Source organism: Adiantum capillus-veneris, chromosome 4 (genome assembly GCF_014529385.1).
Source record: "Adiantum capillus-veneris isolate H3 chromosome 4, ASM1452938v2, whole genome shotgun sequence".
Classification (NCBI taxonomy): Eukaryota; Viridiplantae; Streptophyta; class Polypodiopsida; order Polypodiales; family Pteridaceae; genus Adiantum; species Adiantum capillus-veneris.
The window spans coordinates 27,134,555-27,152,419 of record NC_140934.1 but is presented as its reverse complement, the minus strand read 5'-3'; the positions used below and the strand labels follow the sequence as shown (position 1 = coordinate 27,152,419).

The 17,865-nt window shown below is 43.5% G+C and overlaps 1 protein-coding gene across 1 annotated transcript in view; it reads left to right on the top strand.

The window, feature by feature from the left end:
* Window positions 1-17,295, top strand: part of LOC147458901 (putative secretory carrier-associated membrane protein 1) — a 33,341-nt gene extending 16,046 nt beyond the window's left edge. The window contains exons 5-13 of the mRNA XM_086510315.1: window positions 15,529-15,562; window positions 15,655-15,777; window positions 15,884-15,952; window positions 16,039-16,132; window positions 16,210-16,255; window positions 16,347-16,414; window positions 16,502-16,550; window positions 16,621-16,686; window positions 16,762-17,295. Of these exons, the coding sequence (XP_086366441.1) occupies window positions 15,529-15,562; window positions 15,655-15,777; window positions 15,884-15,952; window positions 16,039-16,132; window positions 16,210-16,255; window positions 16,347-16,414; window positions 16,502-16,550; window positions 16,621-16,686; window positions 16,762-16,842 (630 nt within the window). The 3' untranslated portion in view covers window positions 16,843-17,295. The remainder of the gene's footprint in view (window positions 1-15,528; window positions 15,563-15,654; window positions 15,778-15,883; window positions 15,953-16,038; window positions 16,133-16,209; window positions 16,256-16,346; window positions 16,415-16,501; window positions 16,551-16,620; window positions 16,687-16,761) is intronic.
* Window positions 17,296-17,865: the final 570 nt, after the last annotated feature.

Sequence of the window (17,865 nt, the reverse complement as noted above, 5' to 3'; positions counted from 1 at the left end):
CTTCCTTGATAACGCATCAGCCACAACATTCTTCTTGTCTTCCACATGCATAATCTGGAAGTGGAACATGGAAACAACGTTTGCCCATCGCATATGCTTTTCGGATAACTTTGACTGTGTCAAGAAGTATCGCAAGGTCTGATGGTCTGTTTGGACAACAAAATCAGCACCTAAGAGGTAGTGCTTCCAGCTAGAAAGCGCATGAATTACGGGCAAGAGCTCTTTCTCATAGACTTGCATAGTCCTCTCTGGCCCTTGCAAAATTCGGCTTTCATAAGCTACTACCCGTCCATCTTGCATTAGCACTGCTCCGATGCTACTGCCACACGCGTCGCATTGGACCACAAATGACTTCCTGAGATCTGGCAAAACAATTACTGGATCTGAAGTCAACTTTTCCTTTAAGAGACTAAAAGCGAAAATCTCTTTTTGGGTCCATCTGAAAGTGACCTCTTTCTTTTGCAAAGCGTGAAGAGGCGATGCTATCTCTGCAAAATTCCTGATAAACCTTCTATAGTAGGAACATAATCTCAAGAAGCTTCTGACATTGTGCACAGTCTTCAAGTCTGGCCATGTCTTAATAGCTTCGACCTTTGTGGGATCCATTTTGACACCATCCTTTGAGACTATGTGGCCAAGAAAGTGGATCTCTTGCAGGAAGAATTCACTTTTCTTAGGATTGACAAGTAACCTGTGACTACGCAGCTCTTCGAGCACAATGGTCAAGTGACGCCTATGCTCCTCTTCATTCTTCGAATACACTATTATGTCATTGAAGAACGTTCCAACAAACTGTTGATGCTAGCGGAAAATGCGGTCCATCATTCTGTTGAACGTGGCAGGAGCATTTGTTAGCCCAAACGGCATCACTAGAAACTCATAAAGACCAAATGTCGTTCTGAACGCAGTCTTGTGCACATCCTCTCGCCTTATATGAATCTGATGGTACCCACTCTTAAGGTCTATCCTGCTGAAATGGTATTCTTATTCAACGCACGGTAATCAATACACATGCGCCATGAGCCATCCTTCTTCTGCACTAGGAGCACTGGGGAGCGAAAGGGTGAAGAACTAGGCTGAATCAGCCCCTTCGCTAATAACTCTCTCAACCTGGCCCATAATCTCTTTCTGTTGCGCCGCGCTAACCATGTAGGGAGGTCTATTTGGTGGGCTACACCTTGGCACCAAATCTATCCGATGGTCCTTAGGTCTCTCTGGCGGCAATTGTGACGGTAATGAATAAGAAAAACAATCACTAAACTTTTGCAAAAATGCCGACCTTTCTTTATCTAACACAGATAAATTTGACTGATCACTATGTGAGACATCACGTGCAAAAATCAAGTACACAGAAAGATGATTCTTTATTGCAGAAGTGATAGCAGAAGCACATACAATAGGGACTGACTCTCCTTTTAGCTTTACATCCAAGATGTGAGTTTTGCCCCTATGCTGTACAGTGATCTTTTTTGCCCCACTCTTTATGGCGAGAGCGGTCTACTATTGATTGCACAAATCTCTACAATGCTTGGACTTGCTGATGATGTCGACGACGATGAGGAGGACGACGAGACGGCTGAAATCTGAAAATGCTAATGGCTGAAATTTGCAAATCTTTATCTGCTGAATTCTGATTCTATGTCGGTGACGATGTTGATGACGACGATGCAACGACGACGCGCTGAAAACGTAGATGCTGAAATCTGCGTTTCCGGGCTGAAACTGCAAACTACGCTAGATTTGACCGCGCGCGAGGATCTGCTGCGGGAAGGTGAGATCTACGAGGTTCGAGGGTTCTACTACGGAATCTGACTGCTGAAAACTGAAAACGTTGGTCCTTCTTGAGGTCTTGTCGCGAAAGATGTGCAAAACGCTAGGCCTCTTGCTGATCAAAAACGCTAGGGTTGCTGATGCAAAAACGCTAGGGTTCCTGCTGTGTCTTGCTCCTGTCGGGCTGATCTACCATCCAAATCGCCAAGGCTGACCTTGGTGAAAAACACCAGGCCTTGCAATGCAAAAACGCTAGGTCTTCTGTCTTGGGGGGTCTTGCTGAGAAGTTACCTGATGAACATAGGGTTCCTGCTGCCTCTTCTGCCAAGTGCTAGCACTAGGTTTACTTATATACATGCTTAGTAAATTTGCCCTACCTAGTTTCCAACCCAAGTCACTTAAAAATAATAAGTGAAAAATGTCAAAAATAGGGAAAATAGGTCTATGCACTGTAAAAATGCTCCTGTTGGAAATCTAATGGTCATGCTATGTGCAACCAGAGGATATGCATCTAATCTAAGTGTCTGGACATGCACGGTCTGCGAACAGACTCAAAAAGTGCCAGAACACTTCCTAATCTAATTGAACTTAACCCTTGTCATGAAGTAGCCTTTCCACGTATACATAGGGTTAGATGTGACGTGACATCCCCTCCTTTTCAAAGTGAGGTACTGGTACCGAACTGTATGGCGTCGAGGGAGATCGCCAACAACGTCTTGAATCCTGGAAGGACTCTTCTCCGGCCCACTCTGATGCGTGGGTCATGCAATACTTGAACTTCATAAAGGTCTACAACGCTTGCTTCTTTGGGCCGCGCCGAAAGCGACAAAGTCATCTGTGGCTCCTTCAATGCTTCAACTTTGTCTATAGTCATGCATCTACATTCTTCAAGAATCTTTAAGGTTGAAAATTCTTGAAACCACTTCCAACACAAAAACATGAACATACCTATTCCATGTAAAGTGATTGGAAAAATTCTCGTCTTCCTTAAAGATTGTGCATGGAGTCTTGGAGTTGGAGGAGGGTTTTGACAACATTCTGGTGTCATATTCTTCTCTCTATCTCTCTGTCTTAGCACCTTCATTCACAGTGTTCACCACTTTGTTTGTGTGCATTGCACTCTCTCACTAAAGGAACGGAAGGCTCTCCCTTTTGTAAGTAAAAGGAACCTCAAAATTCAACATTCACTTCTGCTGCACCTTACAATTGTATTCAAAGAGGGAATAAAACCTGTGATTTCCTACAAGCTGCCCCGCATAATCCGGGCTGAAAATGACCTGTTATGGTCCGATTTTGGCAGCATAACAGCACTAGGACGTTTCATAGATAGTATCCCCACGCAAAAAAGTGACTTTCCTGACGCATACAGACACTTTGCAAAACCTGGGGAGAATCTGCAGCACGCTGAATTCTCTGTTTTCTGCCCTGAAAATGCACCAGATCACTCGCACAGCGGTCCCCTCGCGTCTGCGGACTCGTGGGGGTATTAGGGACTGTTTAGGGCCGAAATCCTAAACGTGCAAAAATACACCGCAGGCTGTATTTCCCTGTTTTGGGCTCCGTTTCGCGAGGCGGTCGCATCCGTAGCAAGTCCTCAAGCTCCCGCACCTGTAGGGCTACTTGCCCTTTGAATTGGACGAGATTTCTCGCGTGAAATCTCTCCGAATTCACCTATACCTGCGGGGGATTAGCAACTAGCTAATCCAATACTTGTGCAAGAGGTTCTTGCCTCAGCAATTGCGCATGAACCCACACAACTGTACATAGGTCAAATGAAAAGCCCTCTTGTGGGGCATCACATAATTGCACAGAGGGGAGAGAGAGCAGTGAATGTTAGGCAAGGCTTCAGTTCTTGCACTTCACAGTACATAGAGGGTAGGCAAGTACACAGTAGCTTTGGTACTTGCAACAATCCACCATACGGATGAAAATGCAGCCCCACTTTTAATTTCAACGCTTCTCTCTCTCTCTCAAGCTGGAAAGTGCCCAAAAATGTACCAAATGGCACTCATGCATGGTTTTCCCGTTTTGTCGGGTCTAAAAATATTTCAACCAGTTACTCAGGTGACTTAGCGGCAGAGTAATAAAATGTTCCTCTTGTCATTTCGGAGCTAATGACGCGAACAGATTCCATGGCCCAAATAGCAGTTCCCAAAATTTTAGGAGATGCTTCCATAGCACTTCCACTGGTCATCTAACCATCTATCACCACTGGGAACACATCCAAAAATGCAATGTAGCCCTGTTATCGGGTGATCTTCTCTCTAAACTTTGAGTAGAGCCTAGACATAGTTTTATTGCTCGGATTCCAGTGCTAGTCGGCTCGACCAACTTGTGGCAACAAGGCCTTCCTGTCTGCAGGTGAAACTCTTGGCCGTCAGCAGTTTCACACTGGCCATACAATGTCCGACCATTTGCAACTTCAAAAAGAGGGTCCCAAAAATTAAAATAAAATTTATTGGAAAGAAACCAACAACTAAGGTTAGCAGTTGCCACGTCCTTGTGACATATCCCCTCTTGAAATCGCAAACGTCCTCGATTGCATGCCATATATACATGCCATTGATGAGTGTTGTTAGCACGCTTTTATCATCGCATGTGCCCGCAAGAAAGGTTATAACATATAGATACAAATGACTTAATGATACCTTCATACTTTTGTCATTTTCATCTATGATAGAAGTGAGCATAATACCTTTTAACACTTGAAGAGCGATGCACACTTCTATTGCACTGAATCTGTATTTACATTTGATATGCTAGCTCCATCATTACCCCTCCTTTGAACACGTTGGGTTGGGGCTTACGTAGGCTGTAACTCAAAGGCCTCAAGGTAGAGCTGCAATACATTTGGTGAGTCAAAAGTTCATGCTCTTCCATCCACTTTACATCCATAGGTGGATAGTTCTTGAACTTCACCAAATAGTGTCTTGCAACTTGTCCCTTAACTTTTCTTTCTTTATATGCCAAAATCTGCTCAGGTACTAAGATCTCATCAAGTTTCTCAACTTCTGGTTGATCCTCCTATTGCATATCTTTTGGCACATCACACACAAAGGGTCTTAGAAGACTCACATGAAACGCATTGTGAATGCCATTTGGTCAGATTTTATCTTCTTCCTAACAGGGATAAAATGGGCCTGCTTGTTGAACCTGCAAATAATGGTCTATATACCATCATTCCCTGTTGGTCTTCTTAGAAGATCAAAGATAAAATCCATAGCAATGCTTTCCCATTGCTTATCCGGAATCGGAAGTGGTTGTAATAACCGTAGTGTCTTTTGCCTGTCAAACTTGACCTTTTGGCAAATCACGTATGCTTGCACAAAGGCCTCCACATCTCTCCTCAAAGTAGGCCAATAAAAGAATTTCTCTACCGCTTTCATTGTCGCATCAATTCCATGATGCCCTGCATACGGTGGGACATGACTTTCTCCCATGACCTTTTGTCACAATGGCCCTGTGACACAAAGTCTGTCATGCATATCATAAAACCGTCTCTGAGGAGGTAGTGCTCATGTTGTTGCCCATCTTGCAACCGTTCAAAGATCCTTGCAAAATCTTCATTAGTAGCATACTGTTCCTTCATGTCATCAAGCTCATGATGATAAGGAATTGACACAACTGAAATTTGTGGCTTCCTTGATAACGTATCAGCCACAACATTTTTCTTGCCTTCCACTTGCATAATCTGGAAGTGGAACATAGAAAGAATGTTTGCCTTTGCCCATCGCATATGCTTTTCGGATAACTTTGACTTTGTCAAGAAGTATCGCAAGGTCTGATGATCTGTCTTGACACCAAAATCAGCACCTAACAGGTAGTGCTTCCAACTAGAGAGCGCATGAATCACGGCCAACAACTCTCTCTCATAGGTTTGCATAGTCTTTTCTTGCCCTTGCAAGATTCTGCTCTCGTAAGCTACTACCAGACCATCTTACATTAACATTACTTCGATGCTATTGCCACACGCGTCACACTGGACACAAAATGACTTCCTGAGATCTGGTAAAACAATCACGGGATTTGAAGTGCCACCAAGAGTGACAAGTCCGTCGATGTCCTCGCCTCCGCAGAGTGGACAACAGCCATAGAGACGATTGGAGAGCAACATGTGATGGCTTTTATCACGGGCAGCAACTGCTATTGTAGAGGCCCACTATCCGCATGTCACAATGTGCTTTTGCATGGCACACTGCTTGAACAACCTTTTAAAAGACATCGGCAAGCTAGAATGGATCGCACCAGTCATTGCAAATGTAGTGAAGATTGTGACTTTCATCAACAGTCACAATTTCATTCGGTGCGAGTACCTCAAGAGATCGAGCGACAAAGTGCCCTTCAAGTATTTAGACACCTGCTTCGCTTTCAACTTTCTCCTCGTGTGCAGGTCGTCTGAATGTCAAAATGCGGTCTGATAGGTGTCTATCAGTGATGAGCTCACCACCTCCCCCTATGCAACGACTGTTGCAGGGATTGTGTGCAAGGAGAAGATAGAGGATCTTGAGTTTTGGAAGGAGCTCAAGAGTCTTAGACGCACAGATCAAACCGGTGATCCATTTGCTTCGGGTTGTGGATGGCATGGACCCTTGCATTGACAAGGTTTATGAGGCAATGGACCGCATGATTGAGCAACTTGCACAACTTGAGCCGGATGCAGAGCGATATGCAAAGATCCATGCGCTTTGCAGCTCGAGGTGGAATTCATATACCTCTCCTTTACACGGGGCATCATACATGGTGGATCTAGAATTCCAAGGTGCAGGGCAAGAGATAGATAAAGAAGTCATGAATCAATTTACAGAGATCTTAACAAGATGTTTCTAGACAGAGATGGGCGACGCATTGTCAGGGATCATTTGAGACAATACAGAGAGATGTAGGGATCATTTGGCAGTCGAGATGCTCAAATTGATCGCAAGAAGATAGGTTCAGTGGTATGGCGGGAGGACTATGGCTATGATGGCCCTGAGCTTCAGAGATTGGAGCAATTGTGGAGTACCTTTAGCCACATTTCTTCCAAGAAGAGGAATCGGCTTGGAGTAGAGAAGGCAAATGATCTTGTCTTTGTTAACGCAAATTCGAAAATACTTTGCAAGAGTACGACTAAACAGACAGATCCTTCTACACAATGGGCAATGAAGCAAGAGGCCCCTCAGGCAGGTGGAGATACAAAGGCATGGGAGGATGTGCATGACATACAACCTACTATCACTAATTGGGAGGCTTCTCAGGCTAGTGGCCCTCGAGTCTTGAGTCTCGACTCTTGACTCCTTGAGACTTTAGGTCTTCCATTATCCGTACCTTTTTGTATTGTGGCTTGTCCCCTTTGTAGTCTCTTTATGGTATATGCCACCTCTTTCTAGTCTCTTTATAGTATATGCCACCTTTGGTTTTTTGGTATTGCGGCTTGCCCCCTTTGTAGTCTCTTTATGATATATGTCACCTTTGGTTTTCTTGTAGTGCCTTGGCGGGCCTTGTTAGCCAAAATTAAGCAAAAACTAAATTTTGCTCAATGTTATGGCTCAACTTTCAAGTCTTATCTCTTACCTTCTACTCTTGCAATTTGAGAGCTTTAATCTGTAATTGCATGTGTTATTGTGTATGAGCATTGTGTCTGCTGTGTATGTACTATGATGGTTGACCGCGGCACCGCGCTTCACCACATGACACAATCAAGTCATAATAAGGTTGAATGGTCTTCAAATTATGTTTTTTTTGTGAGTATTAGAGTCAAAGGACTCTAGTATTACTTGTATTCAAACACACAACGTTAAACATTGCATTATTTGGGTGCTTTTTATGCCTTCCGTTCCGCGCCGTTCACGTTTTGGACCCCTTGGCATTCCCCCTTTCAATAGGGAGGCCCGTCGCCGCTCCTATTCCGCGTTCCGGGTAACTTTGCTTCCCGCTCCGCATCGGTGTTCACAGAACGTGGCTCACTTTGTCCAACCTTTTGTTTTCCTTTGGAATCTCGAGCCAAAGCCTTGATTGAAACTCATAAGATCTTAATTTAACTTGGGATTTGAAGTGCTGAGTCCAAGATCGACTTCTCCCACGTTGTATTCAATTGTCCCCTTGTAATTAGTGAAGTCGACTATAAGTGGATGTCAAATAAATGGCCATATCCTGTGAGGCAATGTTCATCTCCATCCAAAGTATTTCCCGTTGCAGAGATTGCATCTTGTTGTCATGAAAGAAGCTTGGGATACATCCAAGTCTATCAATTGTATTTGCGAAGCAACACGCTTCATAGGCATGGGTAGACTCCAAATGATTCCAAATTTGCTTGTGGCACTCGTCATTGCCTTTACATTCCCCAAGAATCAAGATCTATGGGGTACAATTTAAATCACAAAGGACGGTAGTTGAGTATTGACATGCTCTGGAAATTTCCATCCTTCTCAAGTGTAGATGGCTTCTCCACCTTCTCGATCACAATTCACAAAGAACTGGAGATCATACAAGTCGAACACCGCCATCATCGTCATCCTCCCAAGTCCTATAGTTGGTACCATCTAATTGACAATCACTTGAAAAAGACGGAAGGGTAAGTATCTTCATCGTTTGTCCATTGTTTCCCGATGATACCAGGCCCAAGTAGCACGTGACGATAATTCTACACCACCATCACTCGAGTCACTTTCTGAGGTGTAGATAGGAAGACTCAAAGAGTATGGTCGTGTGAAGAGGATAGTGTGGGGGAGCAGGAGAGAGAGCCCACTTGCTGTCCTATGCAATGAGAGTGAAGGAGAAGACGAGAGAGGCGCTGTAGAAGCACACGCAGAGAAGAACGTGAGAGAGAGAGAGAGAGAGCTCGTTCAAAACTGGGAAAAAAAAGCCACGCTATGCATTTTGGGCTTCATATTTGAGTATATGAGTAAGTGACTAGGGGGCCATTCACACTTGGGCCCCCTCACTTATAAGTCTTTTTAACTTATAAGTTATAAGTACAAGGCACTTAGGCCTTTATTCCCTAACAACCTCCCACCTAAAGGCAATGTACCTTGGGAGATCAAAGAATCAGCTAACTATGATACAACAGCTGATCATGCACTTACTCATCCAACACCCATCATCTGTCGGCAATATGCAAACCGCTCTGCTGGAAGACTCTTGGTCAAAAGATCTGCAGGGTTGTCATGTGTGTGCACCTTGACAAGTGTAATGCTCTTGTCATCAAGCACACTCCTGATAAAATGATACTTCACCTCTATGTGCTTTGTCTTGGCATGAAAAACAGGATTCCTTGCAAGCATAATAGCACTCTGACTATCACAGTGTAGCACAGGAACCGGTGACTTAATGCCAAGCTCTTCTACCAAACGCATGAGCCACAAAGCTTCTTTGCATGCCTCAGTGGCAGCCACATACTCAGCCTCAGTGGTAGACAAAGCAACACATTTTTGCAGTCTAGAAATCCAAGAAACTGCACCTCCTGTGAATGTAAACACATATCCAGATGTAGACTTCCTGCAATCTGGATGTCCAGCAAAATCTGCATCTGTAAAGCCATGCACAGATGTCTCACTCTTCCCAAAACAAATGCACAAGTCTTTAGTGCCTTTCAAGTATCTCAAGATACACTTCACTGCTTCCCAATGCTTTTTGCCAGGATTGCTCATGTACCTGCTTACCACTCCCACCGCAAATGCAATGTCCGGAGGTGTAGCAACCATAGCATACATCAAACTGCCAACGATTGATGCATAAGGAATCTTGGCCATTTCAGCCCGCATATCATCTGTGTTTGGGCAGTCATGTGCAGTCAGTTTTACATATGGAGGCAGCGGAGTACCAAGTGCCTTTCCCCCATCCATATGAAAACGATGTAGCACCTTATTTACATAATCTCGTTGAGATAGATACAGACGCCTGTTGATCCTATCTCGAGAGATACGCATGCCCAAAATATGATTAGCATTACCAAGATCCTTCATGTCAAAGCGATTCTTTAAGCTTTGCTGTAGTGCATCCAACTCCGTGACATTGTTACCCGCAATAAGCATGTCATCAACATACAAAATCAGCAATAGAAGAGATCCATCACTTGCCGTTTTGATATACAAACAGTGATCAGAATTACTTCTTTTGTATCCTTGAGACCTCATGAATGTATCAAACTTGTGATACCATGCACGGGGAGACTGTTTCAAACCATACAAGCTCTTCAAGAGTCTACATACTTTCTTCTCTTGCCCCTTTGACACAAAACCTTCTGGCTGCATCATATAGATCATCTCAAGCAAATCGCCATGCAAAAACGCTGTTTTGACATCCATTTACTTTAACTCCATATCTTCAGAAGCAACCAGGCCTAGAACAAGACGTAATGTGGCAAGCTTTACAACAGGAGAAAAAATTTCATCAAAATCAACACCATGCTTTTGCTTGTACCCTTTAGCAACCAAACGTGCCTTTTACTTAGAAGAAGCATCAGATGTGACCTTGGTCTTGTAAACCCATTTACATGACAGAGCCTTATGCCCTTTAGGCAAATCAACCAAGTCCCATGTATGGTTTTTCTCCAAAGACTGCATTTCCGAAACCATTGCTTTGAACCATTTCTTACTGTCTTCCCGTTGCATAGCCTCTTTATAGCAAGACGGCTCACCACAATTAGTAAGCATGACATAGTCCAAAGACGGTTCATATCTATCGGGGGGCCTTGTCACCCGAGTAGACCTACGCACCCAATGATCCATAACAGGTGGATTTTCAGCCTGTAAACCATCAAAAACAGCAGGTTGTTCAGCCGGTTGCATCGCAACAACGGGCGGTCTAGGAGCATCAACCTGTTCCCCTACCTGTGGTGCATCAATGGCAACTTGTTGGGGCTGATTTTCAGCAGCTAATGGCTGATTTTCAGCACCATTTTCAGCATGTAAAGGCTGTTGAACATTGGGCCTTCTTGGCTGTCCATATGTAACATCTTCACGAAAAACAACCCGGCGCACTTCCTCGACCTTTGTGGGCTGTTTGTGCATGCAATTCTCATTGAAGATGATATCATTGCTGCGTATGATTTTCCGTAATGCGGGATCCCATAATCTATACCCCATTTCACCATCCTCACCATATCCTAGGAAAATGCATTTATGAGACTTTGGTTCTAGTTTGGTGCGCAGTTCACTCCGGATGTGAACATAGGCCTCACAACCAAACACTCTTAAATGTGCATATGAGGGTGGCTTGCCAGACCACACCTCCTCAGGCACCTTTCCACACAAAGCCTTGCTAGGTGAGCGATTAATCAAGTGAATAGCTGTTTGTACAGCTTCTGCCCAAAAACCATGAGGTAATGCAGCATGTGACAGCATACTCCGAACTTTCTCTTGGATAGTCCGGTTCAACCTCTCTGCAACTCCATTCTGAGAGGGATTAAAAGGAGCCGTGAGCTCTCTTTTAATACCTTTAGTAGCACAAAAGTCAATAAATGCTTTTGATACATACTCCCCCCCATTGTCTGAGCGCAAAGACCTAAGCTTCTTGTCAGTTTGATTCTCAACAAACGCAAGAAACTTCTTGAAAGTATCCAAAACATCGCTTTTAGCACGTATTGGATACACCCACACCTTACGTGTAGCATCATCGATAAACGAGACAAAATATTTCTTTCCCCCTAAGGACAACTGTGGCATTTCACATACATCGGAATGCACTAAGTCTAACCTGTCAGACTTCAAAGAAATAGACCTTTTGTGCGGTGTTTGACTGTGCTTACCATAAATACAGTACTCACAATGAGAAAAATCAGCATACCTCAAACACGGCAAATAACCACAACGAGACAGAGTTTGCATTCCTCTTTTACTCATGTGTCCCAACCGGCCATGCCACAAAGAAACACTTGGCTGCTCGGTTACGGCGACAACATGGTCACGCACACTAGATACATGCAAAGGATACAAAGTGTCCGATTTACAACCCTTGGCTACAATCCGGGCCCCTTTACAAATTTTCCACTTGCTATCACCAAAAGTGGTGTGATAGCCTGCATCATCTAGCTGCCCTGTACTAATCAAACTCTTCTTGAGTTGTGGCACATGACGCACTTTGTGCAAAACAAAAGTCATACCATCAGCCAAGGAAAACTGGACACTGTCAATACCTGCAATGTCACATGCATAGTTGTCTCCCAAATAAACAGTGCCTTGCACCTCACCTGAGTACTGTGTAAACCAATCCCTATGAGGTGTTACATGAAAGGAGGCACCTGAATCAAGAATCCAAGTATGCATGTCCACATCAGAACCCATAGCAAGGGTATGTGCATCCACAGAAGAGGCATTGAGTACATCAGTGCTGCTGTCACTGTCACAACTACTAGCAACATTGATTTCCTCAATCAACACAGTGCTCTTCTTGGCTTTTCCCTTGTCCTTTGCATCAGTTTCAGCACCCTTGTTCTTCTCTTTCTTCCACTCATAGCATTCCCGTTTATAATGCCCTTTCTTTCCACAATGATGACACACAACATCTTTCCTACGAGATTTGCTGCGTGCCCTGTCCTTACTGTCAGATTTCTCCCTCTGTTGAGACCTGCCTCTCAAGTGCAATGCATTAGAAGACCCACCTGTGGTGTTCTTCCTGTTCATCTCTTCCATCAGGAGAGAACTCTCTACATCTGCATACTTAAGTGACGCACTTGAGTTACTAAGAGCTGTCCGGAATACATCCCAACTCTCGGGCAATGTGCATAGCAGAAAAGTAGCTTTGAACTCCTCATCAATCGTGAATTTCAGCTCTGTCAGTTGGCTGAAAATAGAATTGAATTCATTGAGGTGCACCGACATGTGCGTGCCCTCCTTCATGCGGAGATCCATAAGCTTCTTGAGCCAATACACTTTACTGGCAGCACTCTGCTGTGCATACAACTCGTCTAAACGCTTCCACATGCCCCATGCTGTCTGCTCATTCTCTACATTGAAGAGTAAATTGTCAGACACCGAAAGCATGATCGTGGAGCGAGCCAACTCGTCCACTTCTTCCCATTCTTCAACCTCCATATCAACCGGTTTCACACCCTGTAACTTAATAGGTTTCGCCTGTTTCTTCTGCAACATCACATTATAACATTGCTTCTTCCATATAGCAAAGTTATGGGCACCTTCAAGCTTGCGAATGTGCAACAAATTGCCACTTTCACTGCTAGAAGCCATTCTGAGTGATTGCAAACACTGAAACCCTGTTTTGCCGACCTAAACACGCCCAAATGTGCGCAATCGGGCAAAAAACAGCTTGCTGTTACAGAAAAACAGCGAGCAAATTTCACGCGAAATCACCCCAAAACAGCGTACATTCACTGCCAAACCCTTACCAAAGGTTTCCTCAAGGTGTATACATCATTTGCTTGCTGAAATTCCCTGTTTTAGGGCAAAAATCAGACCTGTAAACACCTGTTTTGCTGAATTTTCAGAACCTCGTTGGTGGAAACACCTGTAAGATTGACCTGTGAGACTTGCCCTAATGAAATTGCATCAAATTGACCCCGAAATTGGTCAATTTCAGCAGAAATAGGCTGCTGTTCGCCAGTTTTTGAAACCCTAATTTTGGGGAAACTGTCACCGGAGGTCGATTCTACACGGTGAGAGGATCCCTTCGCGACAGAGTTGATCGAAAACGGTTGAATATCCTTCCCGCAGCGAGCAAAAACAGAATTCTGATCTGTGTTGCGAAGATGGCTCTCTTGGAAACCCTAAAGCTCTGATACCATGTGTGGGGGAGCAGGAGAGAGAGCCCACTTGCTGTCCTATGCAATGAGAGTGAAGGAGAAGAGGAGAGAGGCGCTGTAGAAGCACACGCAGAGAAGAACGTGAGAGAGAGAGAGCTCGTTCAAAACTGGGAAAAAAAAGCCACGCTATGCATTTTGGGCTTCATATTTGAGTATATGAGTAAGTGACTAGGGGGCCATTCACACTTGGGCCCCCTCACTTATAAGTCTTTTTAACTTATAAGTTATAAGTACAAGGCACTTAGGCCTTTATTCCCTAACAGATAGGCTCGGGTACTTGGAAGTTTTCCAAATCAGCCCGTACAACTCCAAATCAGCACCAAATCTGAGACACAAATGGATGGCCAGCCAGCCCAACTCTTGATAATTTTGGGAAAAAATCAAGTCAGTCCTAGAAAGGACTTCAATTGGCACGCATTGTTCATAGATGGGCAAGTTTCCCGATTTGTGATTTCACAAAGTGATGATGTGGCATGATGTACCTGAAGAGAAGAGGGGAGAAAGAGCCCAGGTGGAGTTGGACCAGACAAGAGGACCCAAGTTTGAGCCTGGCGACGTGTGAAATGCAGCAAAAATTGCGGGTGCTTTCCGGCAAGTTATGAAAGAGGTTGACTTTTTGGGCACTAGCTTTTGTTAGCAGTTGCTTTAGGGCCTTTGTGCCTTTATAATCACTGCCTTGGGAGCACCTTGCAAATCACTTGCATAGTTGTAGAGTGATGCCCTGCCAATTGTATTTGTTCTAAGATCAATAGCGAAGAAGTATCAAAAGGGGCACCTCGTCGCATTTGAGTGGAGAACTTCGCTCCACCGTGTCTTGTCTATAGTTTTAGTTCTATTTCTAGTTTCAGTACTCGTTGCAGTTCAATACGTGGCATGTTGTCTATTTCTATTTCACTATCCTATGAAAGTTTCAGTCGAGCTTGTGAGGGTTGATGCTAATTTCATCGCGAGCGGTAGTAGGACCCAAATAGAGAGGTTCTTTCTTTGAAGGACTTACACTTAGCATAAAGATTCTCCCTTCTTTGGACCTTAAGATGAGTGCATGTGTGTGCAATGTGCTCAAACACTCCGATTGCAGGTCAAGATATCATCCAGAAAAACAAGGCTTTTGAAAAAATGCTCTCATGACATCGGTCATTAGCTGTTGAAAAGCAGTTGGAGCATCAATTAAACCAAAAGGTAAGACCAAGAACTTGTAGTGACCATAACGAGTATGGAAACTTGAGGAACAAGCTTGATTGCAAGTCTTATCTTCGATTAATGGAACGCTCCATGTAGTCGATCTATCGGATTGTGACTACAAGGGGGGCGAAGTTTATTCTTAACAATGAGTTTGTTAAGCCCTTTGTAATCAACGCAAAAAGCACTATAGTGTCATCTTTCTGTCAAGAATCCCCATGGAGACTTCCAAGGCTGAACATCCCCATTCAAGATAATCCTTCTTTTTCCGGTGAGTCGCGGTTTTACAAAATCGTTAAGGTTCGTTAGAAAATGGCTGATTGCCAAGCACCATTTGGATGACATGATCTAGGTAGATTGTCACAATTTCCATGTCCTTGAAATTATTCATGATTTCTTAGACAATCATGGGTTCTTCAGAATCATGAAGTCCTTAAGAGGAACGAGAGATACTTGTACAAAATTCAGAGCCTGTGAGGGCTTGTGACTGTCAGCAACCAACAAGGGACTAGACCTTGTGAGGGGTTGTGGCTTTCAGTCAGCCTCTGCGAGTGCTTGTAGAAAAGAGAAGATTGAAGTCCTGTAGAGGAACAAGAGATACTTTTTTGAAATTCAGAGCCTGTGGGGGCTTGTGACTGCTAGCAACGAACAAGCCTGTGAGGGGTTGTGGCTGTCAGTTGCCAGGGCTTGTAGCAGAAAAGACAATATTTGATGCAAAATTTTCGTTCGCACTTCATGTTTCATATCGTCCTCAGTAAGGGTAATCTCTATCGCTTGAAAGACTTGTATGTACAACAAGACCACAAATCTGTCTTAGTTTTCCTCATTTTTATTTTATTTTCTAGGAGCTGAAGAGAAGAGAAGATGCAGCTGCTAGAGGTAAGAGGAAGCATATGAAAGAGTTTAATTCTCAAGAGGCGTTTACTTAATACATCACTTGGCTAACGCCATTCTTAAATTAATGTGAACAGCTGGAATTGTGATTGAGGAGAGAAATTGGCCACCGTTTTTCCCTCTTATTCACCACGATATTGCCAGGGAAATCCCAGTTCATCTCCAGCGTATACAGTATTTTGCTTTTGCCAGCTGGCTAGGTATGATTCTCGTAACTTCGAGGGCTTCTAGATGTCCTAGTTGAATGCTTTTGCATGGTACTTCGCTCTGTTTATTGAATGTGAGCTCTTTTTTGGTGTGGTGCAGGAATTGTCACATGCTTGGTATGGAATGTCATTGCTGTAACCACAAATTGGATAGAGGTTAAGCATAATGGTAAAGCTTTTCTTTCATATAAAGAAAATATATCAGCAGGTCCTTGTTGGCACGAGCAGGAACTGAAATTATACTGGGTGTTCTAGGGGTTAAGATATGGCTTCTGGCTGTTATCTATGCGCTCTCAGGCATTCCAGGGTCGTACGTCTTGTGGTATAAGCCTCTTTACCAGGCTATGAGGTCAGTATGTCTTTACCGTAGTTTGTGGGTTTGAGTTTTTGGTGGTAGTGTTGACATCCCTGCTGCACATGTCTCAGGAATGAGAGTGCTCTAAAGTTTGGATGGTTCTTCTTGTTCTACTTGGTATGGAACAGTCCGTTACTCTTCAAAAACTGAAGAAGCTTTATGTCCAACCCCAGTTGGCGATTTTAATAATAATTTTCACATTTTGCAGCTGCATGTGCTGTTCGTAATATTTGCAGCAATAGCACCACCTGTTGTCTTCAAAGGGGATTCTCTTGCGTAAGTGACGGATTTTTCATTCATGATTCCCGGGAATTCAGTGCTGGATGTGAGTTTGATGCGTCTTCAATGTTTTTCCATCCTCAGGGGCATATTACCTGCTGTTGATTTGTTTTCGAAGTCTACCATTGTGGGGGTGAGTAGCCGAAAGTATGTTTTGATCTTACCCCATGTACATATCTCATTTGATTTTACTCTGTCCACAGATCTTCTACATCGTTGGTTTTGCTTGTTTCTGCGTGGAGGGTTTGCTTAGCTTGTGGGTTCTGCAGGTAAGCTTTGTGAAGCATCTGTGTGTTAGGTTGCTCACGGAACGAGGTTGACAACAGCTTACTTGTGGTTTGCAGCAAGTATACATGTACTTCCGTGGGTCGGGAAAAGCGGCTCAAATGAAAAGAGAAGCCGTGAATGGGGCGGCTGGTTTGTAAATTCACAACCATAAACAAAGCTTTGTTAATATCCGGCTAACCCTACTGGCTTCTCTCTCTCTTTCTTCTGACCTCTAGGTTTTTGTTGAGTTTCTTTGTATTGTAACGGTAATTCATGTAGGTGAATGAGAGGTGTGATTCGTTTTAGAATTCTTTTAGCTAGTTAGTATGTAAGGAACACTAGTTTAAGATCCTTTTTGACCTAGAGTCAATAATCAGAATGTCACACACCTGTTTGCTAAACTTGAGGGTCGTCGATCCACAAATATACGATTATTCTTTTTAATAAGTAGCTACGCGTGATTGTAAGCAGTTTGCAAGCATATTGGAAGCTCTCATAGGACTCATATTATCATCCAAAAAACCGGGACTTCACGTCCACTCAAGCTATGAATGGCAAACTCTCCTGACACAATAAAATTGTCATAAATATTACTTATCAATGATCTGGTCTGTCCTGTATTTGATTTGTCCTTGGTGAATACTAACATGCTTACCATAACTGAAGTCTTGCATGTAAACCTGTTGGGAGTACTTGTTGAGCCAATGTTACTTGCTAATTGAAAACCTTTTTTTGCTTTTTAGCATTGATAGCAAGAATCCTCAAATCATGGTTTCATGCTTGATTATGCAAGCTTTTTAGTACATTTAAGTTGTGTAGAGTGTTGTGCTAGTTTGAAGGGCTAATGTTGGAATACCTCAATCGCTGCGTATTGAGAATTGTGCCCAGCACGATGGTTGCTAGTGTTTTCTGTTGTCAAAGCGGTCGATTAGTGGGGTGTGCTTATCAGGATATACACTATTGCCTTAGTAAAGCATGGAAGTAGTGGGAGCAATTGCAGACTGCTGGATGAAGCTTGTTGATTGGTGCCTAATGGCAAGTTACTGATGTCAAATTTATTGTTATTTTTATCTTTATTTTTTGGTAGCCATGTGTGCTTGGAATCATTCAGAGAGAGACAAAATGGTACCTTGATCGAGTTCAAGGAACAGGCTATCATTTTACAAGGGCTCAAAATATGA